Below are 20,404 nucleotides of genomic sequence, written 5' to 3' on the forward strand. Positions count from 1 at the left end.
TACATTACCTGCGATTTTATCCCATTTAGGGGTGTGATATGCAGTAGCTTAGAAAGACCCTATGCGTTATGTGAACCAACAGCGAACTCCTCCGTGAAAACAAATGTAACGAGCAGAGCTTGGAGAGCAGGATTCTTTGATGGGCTGAAATGCTTTCAACATCAACAACGATGAAAATGAAGGCACACAGTTCTAAGGGAATTACCTCTTACTGCTCTCCTGTTCATCTTCTGGTAGAGGTTTTTGTCGTTTCCTGGCCTGCTCCTCTGAAAGCCACCTCTTTCTCTTCCATCCTTTTCGGTGATCTGGATTCAAGTTTACGCTCTGCACCACAGCCTCAATCACATCCGTGATGGTATCAGGTCCGAGGTGTAAAGGACTGCTGCTTTCTTCCCTCTTATCTAACTCCTGACTGACCAGCCGAGCTGCCTGGAAGGCCTGCATGGACACCACAGCCTGCATTGGGTATTTCCGGGGCCTACCTGGCCTGCGCTTCACAAAATTATTCCCTGTCCGTGACTGCCTCTGCAGCTTTTTGGCTTTCAGAATTTTATTGACGTGGTCAAGATTTTTTTTTGTGGCCAAGATCTTGTTATAACTGCACATTTTTCTAGCTTGTCGCTGCATGGCTTCAACCACACTTCTCTTGAGGTGATGTGGGGAATAGCTGTTGGGTAATCTGTCTGACAGAAGCGAGATACTGTCACTGCAGGAGCTGCTCGGGATGGCTGGAGCAACGAGGCTGTCCTGTTTCCCCAGACCTCTCTCCCTGCTGTGGTTTCGAGCAGGACTGGATGATGGTGGAACGGATACATTTGCAATGACTGCTTCTATGCTTTTGTCCAGAGCAGCCTGGCCTTCATGCTGTGCCATGCGCTGCAGTAAGCTGTCCACAGAATCATCAGCAGCTGTCAGCCTTGTGCCACGCGTCGGTACTCCAACCACTGAAACACATCAGAGAAACAATCAAAGTTTGAAGTAAAATCCAACACATCGTGATGACAGAATTGCTTGCAAGAAAGGTGGGGTTGGGTACAGGTAAGCCAAAATACCTGGACAAAGAGAAAGGCAAGTTTACACAGGTAGTCAAGTGAGATCTCATTTTTAGACCTACTTCAGCTAGTGGGTCATGGGCTGTGGACTGAAAAGCATGTACTAGGGTTCCTGTTAAAGGGAAGACAACAGAATGCTTTTGTAAAAGGGTTTCTGTCTTTTGGCAAGAAGGACATCGTGCATTAGCAGCAAAAGATGCAACACAGACAATTTACAGTAAGTACTTTCTAGTCCAAGTCTGTTACTGTGGAGAGATGCATTCCTCATCAGTTTTTCAAAGTAATGAATTTGCAAGTGCAAATGAAAACATTATTCTGAGAGTGCAAACAATTTGAAGGAGGAAGAATCAGCATATCCGCTCCTAAAGCCCCTCTATGAACAACTTTCTTCCTACTGGACTTAAAAAAGAAACAGCAACACACTCGTGCATTCACTGCTGTAAGCATAACCGTAACCACTTGGAAACCTAACAGCCTGAGCGACTCAAAGCACTGGAAGAATTTTCACTTTCAGCTTTCAGTTTCAGATGGAGTGAAGACAAACTTCCCTGTTTTCCTATGGTCTTTAAACACACACTGGGGCAGAGCTGAGGCTTCCCCACAGAAACACCATCTGCTCAGCACTGGGAGCTCTGCAAGCAGCTGCACTGCCCATGATAACCGAACAACACAGCACATTCAGACACAGGGCCCAGGGGCTGTCCATGAACCAGTGCTTCTGTTGGGAAAACGATCCCAAAGGATCAGACATCTGAACTCTGATCCCCAACAGCTGCAGCACTGCTCGTGAACTCCTGGATGGTAAGGAAGCAGCTTGCTATGTCAAATGCACCAAAATCCCACATGCATTCCAAATCTGCACAAGATGTGACAAAGACCGCTCTCTTCCAGCAGCAGCATCAGTTCAACGTCTTTGAAGCTGACAAACTCACAACTCAGTTTTGTTCTTTGCTCTCCTGCCCAAGAAATGCCTGAACTTTTGACACCTGCCTATGCACAGGCTTAAACTGCTTGCAGTTGCCTCTTTCCAACAGGCTACTGAAAGTTAACAAGACACAAAGACACTTCACTCTGGGTGGATTTCCTAAGCTATGCTGAAGAAAGCTTCGTTGGTAAATGTTTGTTTAAAGGGAGGAGGAAATAGCAGTTTTGCCACATTCTTTACATATGGAAATTGTAGCAAAGTAGTTCTGTTAGTACGTATCCTAGGGATGTTTACTATAAAGTTGCAATCAACTCTACTGTCTAAGAATGTTGGAACTCTCACAGAAGGTTTTTCTACAACTGGCATTCTACAAATGCCTTTCTTGCCTTATCTTCTGGGCCCCACAGGCTCCCCACAGAGGGATTTATTCACCTAATTCATTGATTAACTGCAGTGCTACATGAATTGTTAGCAATTAAAGACTCGAGCTTCACGAAGACTAATTTAACACGGTGAGGAACCCAACTCCATTCCACCACAGCTACGCTGCTGCTGCTTCTCTACATGCCATCTCAATTTCCCCTGTTTACAACACATTTTGAAGCACTCGTATCCTAAGCTGCAAGTGGAAAAAGTCAGCATCTCTACAAAAATCCTGCTGTAAAGTTCTCATAGCAACGCTGTCTTTGCCTGTAGCAGTATAGGTCTTAGTATTGCAGTGATCTCCAAAACAAGATGAGCAAATATTACTTGCCTGTAGAAGATGTGCTCTCAGATGTTGATCTCTTTCTGGAAGGGCTGCAATTTGTGCTCTCTGACTGCCTCTGGGAAGGTTTGTCCTGTGTTGGCAGAGTGCCTGAAAAGCAGATTGGGGAAGACAAAAGCACAAAAAAAAAAAATCACTTCAGTCTGGCAGTGCCAATAAAACACACTGTAGATGCTAAATATTCAAAGTAAGAGTATACTTTTTTTTCCTTAGCATTAAGAATACTTCCTTGTTACAATGTCAGTACTTGCAGAAGGATGGATCTCCACCATCATAACAGAATTTCTCACTGGGCAATGGCACATATGGGACAGTAAAGCAATCCATGAGGAAGAGACACTTAGTATCTGGGGAGCAGCTTTAATGTTAAAAACCAACACCAACACATACAGAACACCCCGACACATCCCTGCTTTCAAATGAACTCCCCTCCCATTTCATCTTCACGGAACAGTTGAGGTTGGAAAGGACTTCTGCAGATCCCAGACGGCCACCGTGTCAGGTTTCCAACGTGTCCACAGGGACTCCAAAACCCTCCTAGGCAATCCGATCCAGAGTTCAATCCCCGTTATGATTGAACATTTTTTTGGTCTTCTATATGGCCAGAATTTCCTGTGTTTGACTCAGTGCCCGCTGCTTCTTGTCCTGTCACCAGGCAGCGCTGGATTTGGCTCCCTTTTCTTTACTCCCTGCCATCAGGTCTATGCACCACTGATAAGATCTCCCCTGAGCTTTCTCTTCCACAGGCTGAGCAGTCCCATTTCTGTTTGTATGATGGAATTCCCAAGCCCTTAGTCACCTCGGTGGCTTGTCACTGCACTCCCTGCAGTACCCCCATGTCTTTCTTGTACTGAGGAGCCCAGAACTTTTACGATTATTATTATCCTGTGGTGTAACACCTAAGAAATGTTCGACTGAGAGACGAAGTAAACAGTATCACCGCTCCAAACATTCTAACTTTTTGACAAGGCAGGAGCACCAGATTTAATTTTTTGTTAATTCTTCTCAGCAAAGACACTACAGCAACACTGCTGGACACTGTCCTGAGCTGCAAGCTGAACGTCTCCTCATGACTTCCCAATTTTCTGGCATTACATCCTGGCACAGAGCTGGTGGGCTCTGAGTGTGTTTCTGTAGGGTCTGCTCTGACAACACGAAGCTAAGAAGGAAGCTGCAGTGGAACTCTGCAGGGAGACCACATGCAGTTGCTTAATATTAGAAAGAACAATTGTCTTCTTATCCCTGGATCAATTTTTCTAGCGAGAAACTACAAGAGATATTGATTTCATACTGCGTAGATTAAAATAAATGCCCTGAGACCTCAGGAAAAAGAAAAGAGAAAAATGGGGGAAAAAAAAGGCTAACTGCTATAAGCACAAAGAGGTTATAATAAGTTTCAACAGGAAAAAAAGACAAGTGAGAGGAATTTAAAGAGCTGCTTCATTACAGAGCAGCTTGTCACTGGGGTTTCTTACAGATGACCACACATGGAGGGTTCCTTCCTCTCACAGATGTAACTGCTCACCTCCCTCAGCTGCCCAACCTCAGCAGGCAGGAGCCCTTCAGCCCCTGCAGGGCCTCAGCAGCACAGCCAGGCCCTGGGGTGACAGAGGCCAAGTCCTGATGGAATTCAGCAGGTGCTCAGCCCAGGGTGCCATGCTAGGCCTAGGGTCAGGCAGGCACTAGGCCAAAGGCCCTGCCAGGTGCTAGGCCCGAGGTCAGGCAGCGTTAGGCCCACACTGCCGCGTTAGGCTTGGGCTCAGGCAGCGCTAGGCCTGGGGTCGGGAAGGCGGTCAGCCCAGGCTGCAGTGCCAGGCCCAGTATCAGGCAGGTGCTAAGCCTGGGCTGCAGCGCTAGGCCAGGGGTCAGGCAGACTAGCAGTCAGGCGGGCACTAGGCCCGGGGTCAGGCAGGTGCTAGGCCCAGGCTGCAGCGCTTAGGCCCGGGGTCAGTCAGGCTGGCAGCCAGGCAGGCTCTAGGCCCAGGCAGAGGTGGAGGCCCCGGCGGTGCTAGGCCCGGCCTTGCCGCCAGGCGGCGCGGCTGCCCACGGCCCTGCCCCGCGCTGCCGCCCGCCGCTGCTCGGCCCTCGGGTCGGGCACAGCGTACAGCGCTGATTCGTGAGCTGAAATTGGCACATCTGCAGCTAAAATACTGGGACTGCGCATCTGAACACGGAGTTTTCCCTCGTCTGAGCACACAGACTCTGAGCTTTGGGCGCACACATCTTGTGTCACGCTGACTGACATTTGCCTCAAACCTCTCCTTGGGTTTTCAGTGATGGAGTTACAAACGGAATGGTCTCCACCAAACAGCTTCTTTAGGCTCCCCCTCACTCCAGGCACGGTGAGAACACCTTAAAATAAGCTCCCAGCTGTTCAAAGCAACCTGTGGTGTGAAGCTGCGGTGGTTCCCAGAAGCAGCTCCATGCAGCAGAGCCCACAAGTGGCTGCTCTGCTGACAGCCCCCCTGTCCTGCTGAGCCCCGCTTCAAGACAACGCAGTACAGCCTTGTGACCTTCCTGCTGACCCCCGAGTACGGACTGTGTGTCTCTAGGATTGAAACCTCTCTGAACTGCACCTCCTGTGAAACACCACCACTCATCCACCGAGCCCCGTGTGCCAAAACACGAGCGTCGCAATTGCAGTTCTGACCCAATCTGAGAGCGTCAGACATCAACAAAGACGACAGAAAGTACCCGCCAAGGAAGGCAGCCATGGAGGGTTTGTATTCAAAACCCTGTGGAAATGGAGGGTGTTTTCCATACGGGATATTTCTGAAATCAATTACGATGAATATCCCCCATGGATCGCAAGGGACAATCTTAGAAAGCGTTCCCTGCTGCTGCTCTCCCACTGCTTGCTTTAACAGCTCTCATTCCGTGCTCCCTCCGCCATGCACCTCAGCTGCATCTGGTTCAATAAATTAAAAAAAAAAAATCACCCTTGATGCACCACATTTTGCCTTCCTCTGTGCTATTTTCCGCAGTACACAAAAATAGGACCCAAGTCTTTCACAGTAATAGCCACAGAATCACAATTCAGCAGTACGGATTAAAAACAAAGCCAACTATGCAACTTGCCATTGATCTAAAGGAAGAAAAAAAGAAGCATGGGGCTTTTTTCTAGATGCAGCCTAAGCCCTCTGATGTACAGCACGTAGACGATGCGGGCATCAGGAGCTGCTTGTGAATGAGCTGAATGCTGAGCTGGAAGCTGGTCTCACAACACAAACAGCTGGTTCCAATCACGAGAAATACACTTACTGAAAGTGATACGCTGCATCTGATGAACCAAATAAACACACCCTAAGAGGGAGAGTGATTCAGAGCCTTTGCTAGCAGGTTTCAGCCTAAAACATCTCTAATTAGGCTGTTCCTCATAAAAACCCAAGTCAGATCATTCACTGTAATGGAATTCCTCAGGAAATTCCCAGAACTGCACTAGCTACCACAACGATTCTTTGCTCCTCCGAGCCGCGTGTAACCCTTTCGTGACTGAGCTCTTTGAATTCTTCTCTCCATCTCAGCAGGAGAGGCGACGTTACAGCTTTACTGCTTTCTCCTGACACCTCCCCCGATGTTGTTTTAATAAGAAGTAGCAGAGATGTGAAAATACTAACATTTTGTCTTTCTCTTATCAACACTGTATGCAGATGTACTTTACTTTCCTCGTATTGGAGGATAATACAAATGCAGGCGAGGCGGTAGGAGGCATCAGAATGGAAGCCTTACAAGCAAAGGAGGAAGATGAACGCAAGGAACACGAGGAGGTAATATTCCTTACTGACAGTGAGCTGCTTCCTTAGCTCTCGCTGCGAGCTATTAGTCATGAGTGGTTTCGGGCAAAGGATTTACATTTACAAGGGAGAGCATAGGCAAGAATCAGAGTAAAGGAGGAGAAACCATCAGGATTTTTTAACACAGCAGAATGGAGGTCCTTGAACAGCAATCCTCTGCTGCTGCCACTGCCATTTTCTGTGCACAGTCTCAGTTCTGTTTCAGTTACATCTAGGGATACGTAAGATGAGCTTCCCAGCTATGAATAAAACAGTCATTACAATGTTTGGTCTTGAGCATTCTCAGGATCATTTTGCAACTGTTTGGAGGTACTGCAAAAGGCCTCAAAGTCAGGGATCAAAGCCACACTACAGTAAAGATGATCAAAACACCTAAAATTGAGTCATAAAAGAAATATGAAACATCTTCTTTAATGGAAAAGTTACTCACAGTAGTAGTACCCATAGCTAGTCTAAAATCAATCCATCAAACTTCAAAGTAAGTAGAAAGATGGTTTCTACAATACCAAAAATCATCAGAAATTTTAACTCCACTTCTCCAGAAACCATAAGGAAAAAGAAAAGGCCTTTGCATGAGAAACCATCCCTAGAAAACTTTGCATGCTTCCGTAACAAAGCAAAGCAAATCTGGTGGGAAGAGGTACTTACACAGTCCCATACACAGGAGACACCCCATTCATTTGTGCCAGAAGCTGAGCAGAACAGTGCATTAACACAACAGAAATCCTCAAAAACCCCAACAGTAGTTCTGAAATCCAACGCAGAAAAACTGCCACAAAGCCAAAGCTATCACTGCCTGCCTTTCCTAGTGCAAGCTGGTTTAGAGCTTACCATTACAAGACTCATGAGATGATACAATGAGAGCTCCCTTACCTGACAGTGGCTGCAGTGCCTTTTCAATAGAAGGCAATGGTTCCTTTCGGAGCGGTCGATTTAGCGAGCTGTCCTGTGCACTGAAGAGTCCAGGGCTGTCAGTTACTTTTTTACGTCCATTGGTGCTGGTAGAGTTTGTGACTCTGCAGCTTCCTATTGCACTTGTGAAAAGATTTGTGTGTTCGTCACTGCTGGCCGGCTCGGAGCTGGGAGTAAATCCCCCCAGGGACAGACCTGGGGAGCTGTCTGAGCAGTCTATCTGTAACGGCGTCTGCAACCCCAGCGCTAAGGAATTAGACTCCGAAGGCTCCCTCCGGACCCACTGTTCGTCTCTGCTTAGCAAACCCTTTGAAGGTGACAGGTGGGGACAAGACATGTGACATCTGTGTTTCTCCTTATGTTTGTACCTCTCACCGACAGCCTCCTTCCCAAATCTGTAGCGCTTCAAGGACTCCAGAACTGTTCTCGAAGAGCTATTAGCCGTGATGGTGTCCATGGAAACCTGCGGCTGCTCAGAAGTACGATGCTCTCTGTGTTTGTGGCGATGCCTGTGCTTGTGTTCCAGCATCCAGCCATAAGCCATCTCAGGTGGAACGCTGGGGTACGTGCTCATGGACAAGAGCGGAGTCCTACTTGTCGTGAGGAAAGCCTCCTGGCGTAAAAGTTTATGCTTTTTCTTGTGGTATTTGGTGGGATTGAGAAGCAAATGGCCTGTATGCATGTAGGAGGGTGGTGGCAGCGGGGTGGTGAAAGAAGGAGAAGGTGGTGGGGGATAAAGAGTCGGAGGGTACCTCCCGTAGTAACCTAAGCCTATGGGAGCAGCTGCAAGGGGGGAAGGAGAGTAAGGCATGCCGTAGGAGGGATAGAACCCGGTGCTGGAGAGAGGAAAGCTGAGGCTATGCATGAAAGGCATTTCTGCCATAGCCTCCCGCATTTTCGGAGGCCTGCCTCTCTTCTTCTTTAAATCAGGTTTCCTAATGTAGTGCAACGGATCTAAAGGAAACGTAGGGTGAGTATAGAAACTATTGAAATTTATCCGGAAAATGGTAGGCAGGAGATCTCGGGGTATAAAATGGTGACTTCTGTGGGTTATTCTAATTTCGCTTAATCGACTGATCAACTCCTCCAACTCAGCCAGGAAATCCGGGTCCTGCCTACCTCGAAGCTGAGGATACTTCTTTTTCCTTTTTCGCTTCTGCCTCTTCATTTTGTCGTAACTGAGGTAATCGTGGCTGCGGCGCTTGCATTTGTGTTTATGCTTTTCTTTGAGATTACTTAAAACCGTGGAAGCTTCGGGTGCAATAAGGGAAACGTGATCAAAGGAATGCCTCTTCTTCTTCTGCCCACAGAATTTCTCAGCTCGATCCGAAGTGCTGTTGTTATCTGTTCCTATTCCGCTGTCGCTGGGTATGGTCTCATCGCTGTGAGATTCGCTCACGGGGGAAGGAGTGGCTTCTTTCAGCGATGTCAGCTCACTCAAGTGAGAAGGAGAGTTTGGCAACAACGTGGGTGGAGATAATCTCCTCCTTCCCTTAGCAGCTTTCTTCATTGCGAGTGTCTGAACAACGCTTCCTTGCCTGGAGTGTATGTGCAAGTACGGCACCGAGCTGGGCTCAATGAATCCCGCATCGCTGCTGACGGGGCTCTGCCCCCCACTGACTGCAGAGGACTGAGAGCAAACAGGGGATGGGAGGATCTCAGAATTATTAGCTGCTGAAGGCAGCAAGTGGGGAAGTACTTGGCCAAATGATGTCCCGGGAGTTTGCTGAGAAGATTTCTCAAGAACTGTCAGACTGGCAGCATTGCCAGTTAAAATACCGTTCAGGACAGCTTTGGGTTTCCTTCCTCTCCTTTTTCCTATATAAATCGTTCCTTTCTTGCTGACGTTTATTTGCTGGCCTAATTTGGAACCAAAAGTGGCAGCAAGAGTTGACACCGTGTTGTGGAGCTTAGATTGCACTTTCCCTTTGTTATTTGGTTCCACCGTACTGGAGAGAATCTGATTCAAAAGTTTCTTCCGCTTCAAGGTTTTCATTTTATTTATTTTTCGAATAATTGTTTTCATTAACTGTCCGTTATTTCTCTTGGCGACTTTTCTGTCTGAGTCTACTTCCAAATCACTCATGCTGCAAATATTCGGTTTTTGGACTTCTTCTGGCCCTCGGAGCTGGTCCTTTCTCTCATAAAAATCCCCGCTCCGATGCTGATCGCTTTCAGCCTCTATCTTGTTCGAGCTGTCTGTCCCAACAAAAGGTGCCACAGAAAGAATCGGTGGCTTCATTTTGATCGATGACCTCATCTGCCTTTTAGGCCTCCCTCTCTTTTTAGGAAAAGCTTGTCCCGATAAGCTCTGCTTTAGGGAAGGGATTTCCACCTCAGGCTGCAAAATGGGAGGTTCTTGCTCTTCTTTTGACTGCACTGAAAATACTTTCGATGCTGGGATCTTTAGGGTTCTTTTCGGGGGACCTTCAAGCTCTGGCATCTCCTTGGATTTAGGTCTTCCTCTTTTAGGTTTATACATGTCGGGTAAGAAATCATCTGACATACACAAACTTGAAGGTTGTTTGTGAGCACTGTAGAACTTCTGAGTCTGCTTGTCAGACTCGGTTAGCAGTGCAAGAGACTGTCCACTACCCTCATTCAGTTTTGGCAGCTGATGCTTAACAAATTCGTGCTCCACAAAGGAAGACGATCCTATGTTTTTTAGGAATTTGGCCTGCTCCAAATTACTGCTGGATAGTGCACTGTAGGAAATGTTTTTAAAAAGCTCTGACCTTTCTAGCTCTAGACCCTTTGGAGGCCGGCATGTGCTTCTCGACACCACTTTAGTCCATCGTGGCTTCCTTCCTTTTCTTTTCTTTAAAGGTTTGGATTGCTGAGTAGTGCTCAGATTTTTTGCTCCTTGGCAGGATTTATCTGATGCAGCTATTGCACCGATCTTTAGGAACTGCTTGCTACTAAACAAGCTCGTAAAACTCACTACCGAAGGGGTGACAGTAGCATGAATGCTTGTTTCAGCTGCCAAAATGGGTTTTTTCCCTATAGAAGGGCTAGTTCTTGAAGTTTCTACATAAGTAGCTTTTGACTCATTTAGGTCTTTATCAGCACCTTTAAAATCGGTGCTCAGAGTATGGTTCAACGTTCTGTTGATATTTAGAAGTGTACTGTCGGGAGAGAACTGAGTTTTGCCTATCTGATCTGAAATACCTTCTAGGAGATCAGCCGTGGAACTCAGATGCAGCGTGTTAGATGCTAACTGCGAAGATGCTGCTGAGAGGCTCCTGTTTAAGGTGGTAACAGACACTGTGGGTGAAGGCGACGGGAGATTTCCCTCTCCTACTGCACTAAATGGGGACTTGGCTGTGGATACGTCTGAAGCACCTCCTGTCCTGAAGTCTGGTGAAGTGCAATAGACTGGAGGCTGTTTTTCATGCTTAGATGTTTCATAAATCCCTTTCTCACTGGCTGAGTAACCATCCTGCGGGACGCAGATTCCTTCATTAAACATTTCTTTGCCTACATCAGCGATTTCTTTCCGAATTGAAAATTTTTCCAAGATATTTTCTTTGCTCTGCCTCACAATATGCTTCTCAAATGTTTTGCTGGTAGTATTTTCTTTCAGTAAATCCGTAGTATCGTGGCTTTCAAGGCTGCTAAGGTTTGAATTGCAAGGAAGCTTAAAGGGCTCTGAGGCAGGCATAAGGGAGTCTGCTTTCAGAGTTCCAGAGTCCTTGTTAACCAAACCCACCGGAGTGCTGATTCCTGTTGGCTTCTTTCCAGAGTCCTTGCTAACCAATCCCACCGGACTGCTAATGCCTACTATCTTCCTCCCAGAGTCCTTGTTAACCGGTCCCACTGGGCTGCCAATCCCTGGTGTCTTCCTGCCAGAGTCTTTGTTAGGCAAAACCGTGGCATTGCCAGTCCCCGGCATTTTCCTCCCAGTATCCTTGCTAACCAATCCTGCAGGACTACTTATTCCCAGCAACTTCTTCCCAGCATCCTTGTTAATCAGTCCAGCTGGAGCGCTGATCCCCGCTGGTTTCTTTGCAGACTCCTTATTCGTCAATCCGGTTGGAGTGCTGATACCTGGAAATTTCCTCCCAGCATCTTTGTTAATTAATCCAACTACAGAGCTGGTCACTGGCTGTTTCTTTCCAGAGTCCTTGCTAACTAACCCAGGTGGAGTGCTGATCCCTGCCAGCCTCTTTCCAGAGTCCTTGTTGACCAATCCTATTAACGGGCCAATTCCTTGTGGCTTCTTCCCAGAGTCTTTGTTAACCAATATGGCTGCACTACCAATCCCTAATGGCTTCTTCCCTGAGTCCTTACTAACCAATCCAACAGCAATACCGGATCCTGGCAACTTCTTTACCAAATCTTTATTGACTATCCCGCTCGCAGGAATGGTTCCTGGCAGCTTCTTCCCAGAGTCTTTGACCAAACCAGACGCAGTTCCACCTCCAGGCTTCTTCTGCTTTGTTTTGGAAGACTTTGAAGGAGGACAAGTTGCAATAAGTTGAGCCAATTTCTCTGTTACAGTTGTTGCTCCGTTAATCTGTGTTCTATCCTTTAAGTCAGAATTATGGCTACTGATAAGAGTCGGAGGAGATGACTTTATATAATCTGTCATTTCACTGTGCAATGGGGAAACTTTCTTAGGTAAGGGATTTGTTTCTACTTGTATACCTTCTTCCACATGTAATTCAACTGTTGTAACTTCTCCAGCTTTCTTGTACGACTTTGAAGGGTCCTACAAGTTAATAAAAAGAGAAATTCTTTAGGAATAGAGCACAAAGACCCACTACCTCAACAAATTCTTTAGGAACCTGTCAACAATTCTCCGTTTCAAAGGACATTATTTTCACATAGAGCTCCCGACACACCTTTGAGATGCACGGGTATATTCACTCCAATCTGGGCCTAAGAATGGAAGATTCTCATTCCTTATAATTACACGTACACACAGTTTCAAGCCATTACAGGACATACCATCTCAAGCATTAAACAGAGAGGGAAAGGCATCAGTGCCATACTCATCCATCCCTCTCCAATAAGAACAAGTAAGACAATTGCTTGGTACTTATTGTACTTAATTACAGTCAGCACTGCATGGATTACATTTTAGAAAACTCTAACTATGGTTGGCAAATATCTAATTATGCTGAAGAAAGATATAGCCTGGGTTCCTTTGAAATCAGTTGACACACAGCAAACTTTGGTGCTGCTCATGAATGAAGTATTTACCCAGCAAGCTGTACCAGCACAATTCCAACAGAAGACTGCAAGCTGGATTCAGTCTGACATTATTTCCTAGAGATGGGAAATAGTTGCTTGGGTAACACGTGTTGCCTGAGCTGTCAGAGACTCTGCAGTGCACAGACGTGCTGACCTGCCACTTTTCTGCAGGGCCAGAGCCAGAGGTTCTGCTTGCTGGCACTCAGTGGAAGCTACTGAGTCAGCATGACCCACAACATGGTTCCAAACCTGAAATCCACCACTGCAGCCAGGGCTCTCAGACATGCTGTAGATACAGGGAGACTGTGAGTCCCAGAGATCTTCAATAAAAAGTATTAAAGTAATCTTTTTGATCAGCCTTAATCACGGAGTTCCTTCTTGTAGTGCTGTATTATTAAAAGCTTCTGTTAATGGGAGGTATTGCTATCACTAAGGCGTATCACACAGAAAGAATAAGACTGTTCTAAAGTGACACTGAAAATTAAACTTAAGTAGTGCACAGCCAGGAACTTTGGGAATAACAAGGACAGCTCTGTATGGAAAGCAACAGTGGAAGAAAACATTTGAACACACTGCTCATGCACTGAGGAAATCAAGCAACTCTTTCAGCTTAACAGCATCAGGACAACTGTACCAGCACTGGTCACAGTGCTTGCACATACCAGCTGTAAGTATTTTAAAGTCAGTTGTCCAAAAACTAGTCAAAGCAGGTCACTCCACCTGCCTGGATGAGCCCTGACCACTGCCTAGATCTCTGCTGGGCTTACACTAAAATCCTTGATGTACCAGAAGCAAAACGTCACTGATGTTACCAGCACTGCCTACCAGCCTGAGTGTGTGTTCAGAAAACAAACAAGGATTCCCAAGAACAGCGATGCACCTCCGATCAAAGTTCTCCTTTGGGGGAAGGGTGGGCAGGAGCATCGGTAGATGCCGGATGCCTCCAAATGCAGCAGCAGAACAAAACCCACCAGTCATATGGGCTACTGATTTTTAGCTGTGGTGGAAAAAGAGACTGTGGTCTACAGAGAATAGTTTGGCACTTAGCCCAGCTTTTCTGTGGCAGCTGCAATCTTATGTAAATTCTGCTGGAGCGTCACATTTCAGGAACTTCCCCCCCCCCGTTCACCCACCCTCATACTCACCAAACCCACAGCTGGGGGCGGGGAGCAGCCCGATACCCAAACGCATGGGGACAAAAGGGTGCCAGGCTTTCCTGAAATGACTTCTGTTGTGCAAACAATCACTGCACGACAGGGAAGGCGTAATCTGGAGTCCAAAATATATTACAGAGTGCTTTCGATGAGTACAGCACTTCAAAGCTTCAGTGTTTGGCCCTGTTCACATGCAGCTCTCCAAATGGTATCTGGTCCCACGCTTTCATTCTGTCCCTGGTGCTGGAAGCTGCCTTACACGAAGCTCATTTTGCACTGCATGACTTTGTGCAATCAGCACAAGACAAGAAATCATGTCCCACATCCTGCAGAGAACGCTCTTGAGCTACTCCAAACAAAATGAATCAAAACATTTGCTCAGCTTCGTTACCTTTTTGCCCAGAGTTTTTCACTTGGTGGCTGTGATCTCATCAGCAGCCTTCCCTGCCTAACCAAAGGCAAGATACAGAAGGGCAGAATGCTGCACTCAGCAGTTTTACAAAGAAATAAGATGAAGCAGAAAGGCATGTCCCAGCCTGCTCACCCTATTTTAGAGTTACAGCAGACTGTAGCTATGTTACTATCCCTTCTTGCCTTCCTATTTTCTAAAACTTCAGCAATGCAACTTTGCAGTGCCTCTGTATGTCTCCACCACGTGCACATCAGCGAACCACTCATCTAAAACCAACAGAAGCAAAGTTTGTATTTATCTGTAAATACAAAATGGAAAAACAGACTCTTTGCCATTTTTCCTGCCTTTTATTTTTTCTCTTTAGAAGGCTGTTAGCTTTGTTACCTTCAAATCTCTGCAAGACAAGCCAAACAAACTCACCCACCACTCATCTTTGTGAATGGAGAGGAACCATCTGTTGCCACAGCTGAAGATGCTGCCCGAGTTTTAGGAGCCCTTTCAGCAATAAGCTTGAGATCCCATCCAGAGATGGGAGTGCAAAGCACTTTCCTGTTATTTTTTACACTGGTATTCCAAGAAAAGGATTTCTACTACTTCCCTTTGTGCCTTGGCAGTGAACTGAGCACGCTGCATGTGCTGAATTCCCACTCAGTTCCTCCTTCCAAAGCACGGACAGTTCAGTCTCACAGCTACAAAGATTGTCACAGCTTGCTCCGAATTGGTCACGGAATTGCTTCTCCTCGCCTCCTCTCCACAGAAAGGAAAGATTAAGGGATCAATTTCATTTTCTGAAGCGTAATTTCCAGTGCTACGACTTGCTTTATTTCATCACAGTAAGGAAAAAAAAACCCAAATCCCTCTGGTGTAATATTCAAAACGCGGTGGTTTTAAACCCTGTTTACCATTTGTTTCTAGAAAAACAAATTTTATCTCGTGCTGGAAATCAGCAGGATGCTGTAAACCATCGCTCCAACCATCAGGGAACGGAGTTCAACAACTTATACAACATTTCAGCACAGCATCAGATGGAGAGCAGAGCATCTGAAGTGCATCTCCATCAGTGAGGGACGCGGAACTGCTTTAAGCAAGGAGAATTTGGACTGCAGAGACAGATTGGAGCTTCTCTACGCTACACATTTAGGTTATTGACCAGACAAGGAGCATTCCAGAACCAAACTACTCACTTGTTTTGAAGGACAGTGCTCATTCTTCTCATCTGTCATCTTCCCACTCTTTGGTGGCCTTCGTGGTTGCTTGATGCTGGTTTTTATCGCAGGCCGGCACACATAATTCTCAAGGTTCTTAGGAGGCTTTTTTGTTCTCTTTGCTTGGAGACCAATCTTCAGTTTCAAGTTTCCCTCCGAAAAGTTTGTTTCTTTCACTGAAAACTGTTGCTGTGCATCAACCAGAGCCTCCTTCTTCCCATTCTCCACACCGTTCCCCTCCCGATTCTTCTCACCGTCTTCCTCTTCCTTGGTGCAGCTTTCCAGGTCTACGTCTCCCTTTCCCACCAACGTGCCAATGTTTACCAGAGAGGGGCTTTTCCCAGAAAACCCTTCAGAATCAGAGCCCAAGCCTAACATAGCAGTATTCCGAGGGTCCATCACAGGCGGAGTCCAAGCCTTCGGGTAACTGTAGGGAAGATTTACGGCGATATGTTCCGCAGAAGATCAGTTCTATTACTGGCAGCCAGCATCTTTTACTCTGCAAAAGGAAAACGAAGACAGAGGTAAACTCCAGTTTGAGAGCAGAAGTGAACTGAACAGTAAAGATGATCAGAAAGCAACTGTATGTCAGGAAGTTCTGAGATGGGCTGCAACACCTGCTCAGCAGCTGAGGACTCTGCAGTGACTGAACGAGGGAGAACACGATAAATAAATAAACTGCACTTTCATTTGAACCTCCAGGAACGTGGAAAGAGAAATGTCCACACTTCTGTCCATCACCGGGACACCAATGTGTGTATCTTTAACCTACCTACCACGAGAGCAGAGGGAACTTTCTCATCTCAGCTTCCCCAAGAAGTAAAGCAGAAGACGACGGGAACAAACTAATGCAAGGCCTGCACCTACAGCTATCATCTTCCAATAAAAACATCCCCCAAAAATCAAAAATGCTTTTATTACTCAGGAGACTGGAGGTAATTAAGTGAAATCTCCATCTTGCAACCAGATTCAAATAATTAAAAAACCAGTGGGGTGACACAGGGGACGAAAAGCAAATCAGTACCAGGTCCCAGGCAGAGGCCATTGGGCAACCTCATGTCAGTGGAGGTGGGATCCACATGCTGACCCACCAAGGAAAACTGGCCAGCACTTAAGTAATAACAACTCGTGGATTAGATCTGAATGATTTGTCTTCAAGAAAAGAAGCGATTCCTACAGACTGTAATGTAATTTAAGTCCCAAATCTTTGGCCACACAAACGTTTCCTTCTCCAGTCTGGTAACTGCAGCCCAGAGCAGCCACAACCCTTCAGTCACATTCCTACAAACACAATTAATTAATGAGCTTAAAATCTGAAACCGAATTGAATCAAAGCAGCAGCACCAGCACTGCTGCACCTGGCTGCACATTTCCTTTGCACAGATGAGGAATGACACCCACACAGCAGCTCCATCAGCTGCAGGACCGAGGCAAAGCGTGCCTTCAGAGCCTGAGGCTGCAAGGTGGTCCTCCCATTCCTCCTTAAGGGGACCCAGAACCATCCCAGAGACAAAGTCCCCAAATCGATGGCTCTCATCAACACGTAGCAGGTCATTTCATTTAGCCATTAATTCCACTCTGCACAGACAACAAAAATGCTAATCCTGGACCTAATCATCATTTTCCCTTGATCACTGTAATCTTCTTCTCTCTGACTCTCCAATTATCCCACTCTAATTCATACAGAATGTGTCTGCCAATTTGATCGTTTTCATAACCATGGACTGATTGCATCTCATCCCTTTCAATCCCAATAACGTTTTTTCTTCCCCACCCCACCAAGTTCAGGCTTCCCATCGCTGTGCAGAACAGCACTTTGGTTCCTCAACTGCTCCTATATCTCAGTGCCTTCTGTTTCACCACTGTGTGTGCTCTTTTTTGGCCTTTTTTTCCCAGCTTTTTCCTAAGTTATGCCATTCTCCGTGGTATCCTTCACTCTCCAGATGCTCCCCACACATCCGCCTATAGGACCTTTATGGTTCCTCCAGCAGCTCAATGCCTTAGGATCTCCCCATGGATGTAATGCAATGGAGCAGTGGGATAGTAAAGCCACAGCCCAGAGGCAGCTGGAGCAGCTTCCAATGAATCTACCCTGAAAACACCCAAGATTTGGTACTTTCAGGACAAAAGATGATCCTGTATACCTGAAGGATGTGTGCCTTCCCTTCCCACGTGTGTCCCATCAGCACACAAACACTATTCATTACACCATCAGCTCAGAGAAGAGGACTATGGACTCGCAAAGCGCCGCTCCCAGAGGGGATATCCCCTAGGAATGAGCTTCATTGCACCCACCTGCAGTGCCCAGTCAGACTAACAGGACCTCAAAGCAGTGCATCCCAACTCCTCGTGCCCACAGTTCAGTATTTTCCAAACCTGCATGCTGTCATTTAACCACACCACTTCCTAAGACCCGTGCACCAGAACAGCAGTGCTGCTCAGCCATTCCCCCCCCCAAGGCTCACGTTCTGCAGACCCACAGCTCTTTCCATAGCAAACCCACACGTTTCACTTACAGACAGTGTGACAAACTCCATTTCCCACTCTATCCCAAGACATTTCAACAGCTTTCATCCACGGGATCGTTGGTTAATGCACATTTTGCTACATCAGGGACTCTCCAGCACCAAACGTCTGCGTGGCCATACAGACCACCACCCTCACCACCACCCTGAAGCGAAACACACTGAGCTTTCAGTCACTTACCCCATAGATCCCATAGATCTCAAATCTCTCCTCACCAAACAGAAGCAGTCTCACACCTCTTCACACACGTGCAATCTGGGACTAAAGGCTGAGCAGAACGATGGTTCTCTTATGGTTCTCTTACATCCAACTCAGCACAGATTACAGAAGATATTTAAAGTCAACAACCCATACAACACCACCTTAAAAGCAGCTGCTATGGAAGCATATGGGCTATGTCCACCTTTCTCCTGTGGCACTGCACTGTAGTTTCTATCCATAAGGCTGCCTCACAAACCAAGCATTTAAACCCCCCCCCATCACCCTCACGGATGGCTTTAAACTCCTTAAAACGAGTCTTTTGTCAATTATGACTTAAGTTTTTGTTTGCTGTTAGTTATTGCCACAACATGATGAGCTTTGCAGATGACTGCTGACTGTCTGTAGCAACCAAACGTAACTGGAGGCCAAAAAGTTGGATAATTTTGGTTTGGAAACCACGATACATAAAATCCTTCCCACCCCCAAAGTGTCTCCCAGCATCACAGAGCTCAGAGCAGCCACCAAAGCTTTCATTTTCAAGTAAGAATGCTTCTTCAGAACTCAAGTAGGCAAACAGATGATGATTTTAGAGCCCATCTCCACCCATATGTTCAGCCAGCTGCTGGAACTTCCCTATTTGCACTGAGGCAGCAGCACCAGGGACGGCCTCCGGGTCCTCACGGATGACCACGTGCAGCACAGCTCCCTGGGTTTGACCCTTTACATCACTTCCCCCATCCTCAATGCAGGTGCACCCAGGAGAGCAACCAAAACAAACAAGCAGAGATGCATAGAGGCGCTCTGCTGTGTATTTAAGCGTGTGACATGAAGTCAAAGCAGACACATCTCAGCAGCACACAGCTGCCCTGCAGTCCCAGCTCCCTGGATCTCCCCATGCCGCGAGGAAGCCGGAGCAGGAACCCACTGCTATGCTTCTCGTTCAGCTCCTGACAGCACACAGCTCCCAACGGAGGGAATACGCGCCCTGAGGCCATGGCATGGAAACCCACATTGCACGCTCTTTCTGCTTCTCTGTGGAGTAATTAACGGGGTGAAGGAACCACAAACCGACAGTGAGAAACAGAAGTTAGCGAGGCTGGAGATTCACATTACCGTGGAGTTCTGGGGCTGGAAGGGGAAATCACCTCATCCAAACCCCGGGCAAAGCGGGATCCCTACATGAGGGGCACACGCCGCACACATTACACAGCACAAAGTAAAGGGCAGCAACGCGTTTTGGCTTCTGAGCTGAGCAACGGGTCGGGCTGAGAACCACGAGGCTCAACCATCACATCCGAGCTCAGAAACGGCACCGAAAATGCAACGGAAGGGCAATTTCCAAAGCATGATTTGTGAGGGGGAGGGGACGGACGGCACACAACCACAGCGCCCGGCCAACACCCCGACGTGTGACAAAACACCCCCACGTGTAACCAACCCCAGCCCTCCAGGCGGACCCCCCCCCGGCCGCACCGAAGCAAAGGAAACTCGGACTTCACGTCCCCCCCCCCACCTCCCCCCACCCCGCCCCGAACTCACCGGGAAACTTCCCGGCAGCCCCCGGGGAGCGGAACGCCGACGGGTCCCGCGGGGCCGCCGCGCCGCACCGCTCTGAAGGCGGCTGTCAGCGCCGGGCCCGGCCTCGAGCAGCCCGGGCAGCGGGGCGGAGCGGGGCCTCCGTGCAGGCCGCGCTGCTGTCAGCGGGGGCAGCTCGCGGTCCGCCGCCCTCCTCCCCGCTGTCAGCGAACCTCCGCCCCTCCCGGCTGTCACGGAGCCCCCGCCCCGCCCGCGCACGGCCCCGCTCCGCCGACCGGAGGGCTCCGCCGCCGCCGCTCCCGGGATCCCCTCCCGCCTCCCCCGCAGGCCGCGCCGCGCCGGCCGCCCCCGAGCGCTCAGCGGGAGCCGAAGGCGGCGGGATGCGGTGCGGGGCGGCGCGGGGCGGGGCGGCCCTCCCGGAGGCTCCCGGCCCCGCTCCCCTCCCCCCGGGCTCCGGGCCTGAGGCGGTCCCCAGTCCCCGCCCGCCGCCCTCTCCCGCTCGCTCTCCCGCCCTCCCGCTCCTCACCGTGTCAGCGACAGCACGGCCGGGACCGAGGACGGGCTCCTCCGCGCCGCATCCTCCCGGCCGCCCGCGGGGACGGGGCCAGGGCGGGACCCGGACCGAGCGGCCGCCGCTTCGGCCCTGCTCCGACCGAGGCAGCGAAACCAAAATGGCGGCGGCTCCTGCTCCACCGCGAGCGAGCGCCCGGCGCCCCGCCCCCCCG

General features: G+C 48.3%; 1 protein-coding gene across 3 annotated transcripts in view; it reads right to left on the bottom strand.

The window, feature by feature from the left end:
* Nucleotides 1–20,387, bottom strand: part of ASH1L (ASH1 like histone lysine methyltransferase) — a 39,555-nt gene extending 19,168 nt beyond the window's left edge. The window contains exons 1-5 of one of the 3 annotated variants that reach the window (XM_015298654.4): nucleotides 20,206–20,387; nucleotides 15,396–15,915; nucleotides 12,097–12,160; nucleotides 2,732–2,833; nucleotides 206–944 (exon numbers count right to left, since the gene is read on the bottom strand). In XM_015298654.4, the coding sequence (XP_015154140.1) occupies nucleotides 206–944; nucleotides 2,732–2,833; nucleotides 12,097–12,160; nucleotides 15,396–15,815 (1,325 nt within the window). In that variant the 5' untranslated portion in view covers nucleotides 15,816–15,915; nucleotides 20,206–20,387. Of the gene's footprint in view, nucleotides 1–205; nucleotides 945–2,731; nucleotides 2,834–7,410; nucleotides 12,161–15,395; nucleotides 15,916–19,682; nucleotides 19,959–20,205 lie in introns of those variants that run through there. The other 2 variants (XM_015298652.4, XM_046904046.1) reach the window with 2 other exon arrangements.
* Between the last annotated feature and the right edge of the window lie 17 nt (nucleotides 20,388–20,404).

This window comes from Gallus gallus, chromosome 25, assembly GCF_016699485.2.
Source record: "Gallus gallus isolate bGalGal1 chromosome 25, bGalGal1.mat.broiler.GRCg7b, whole genome shotgun sequence".
NCBI classification, from domain to species: Eukaryota; Metazoa; Chordata; class Aves; order Galliformes; family Phasianidae; genus Gallus; species Gallus gallus.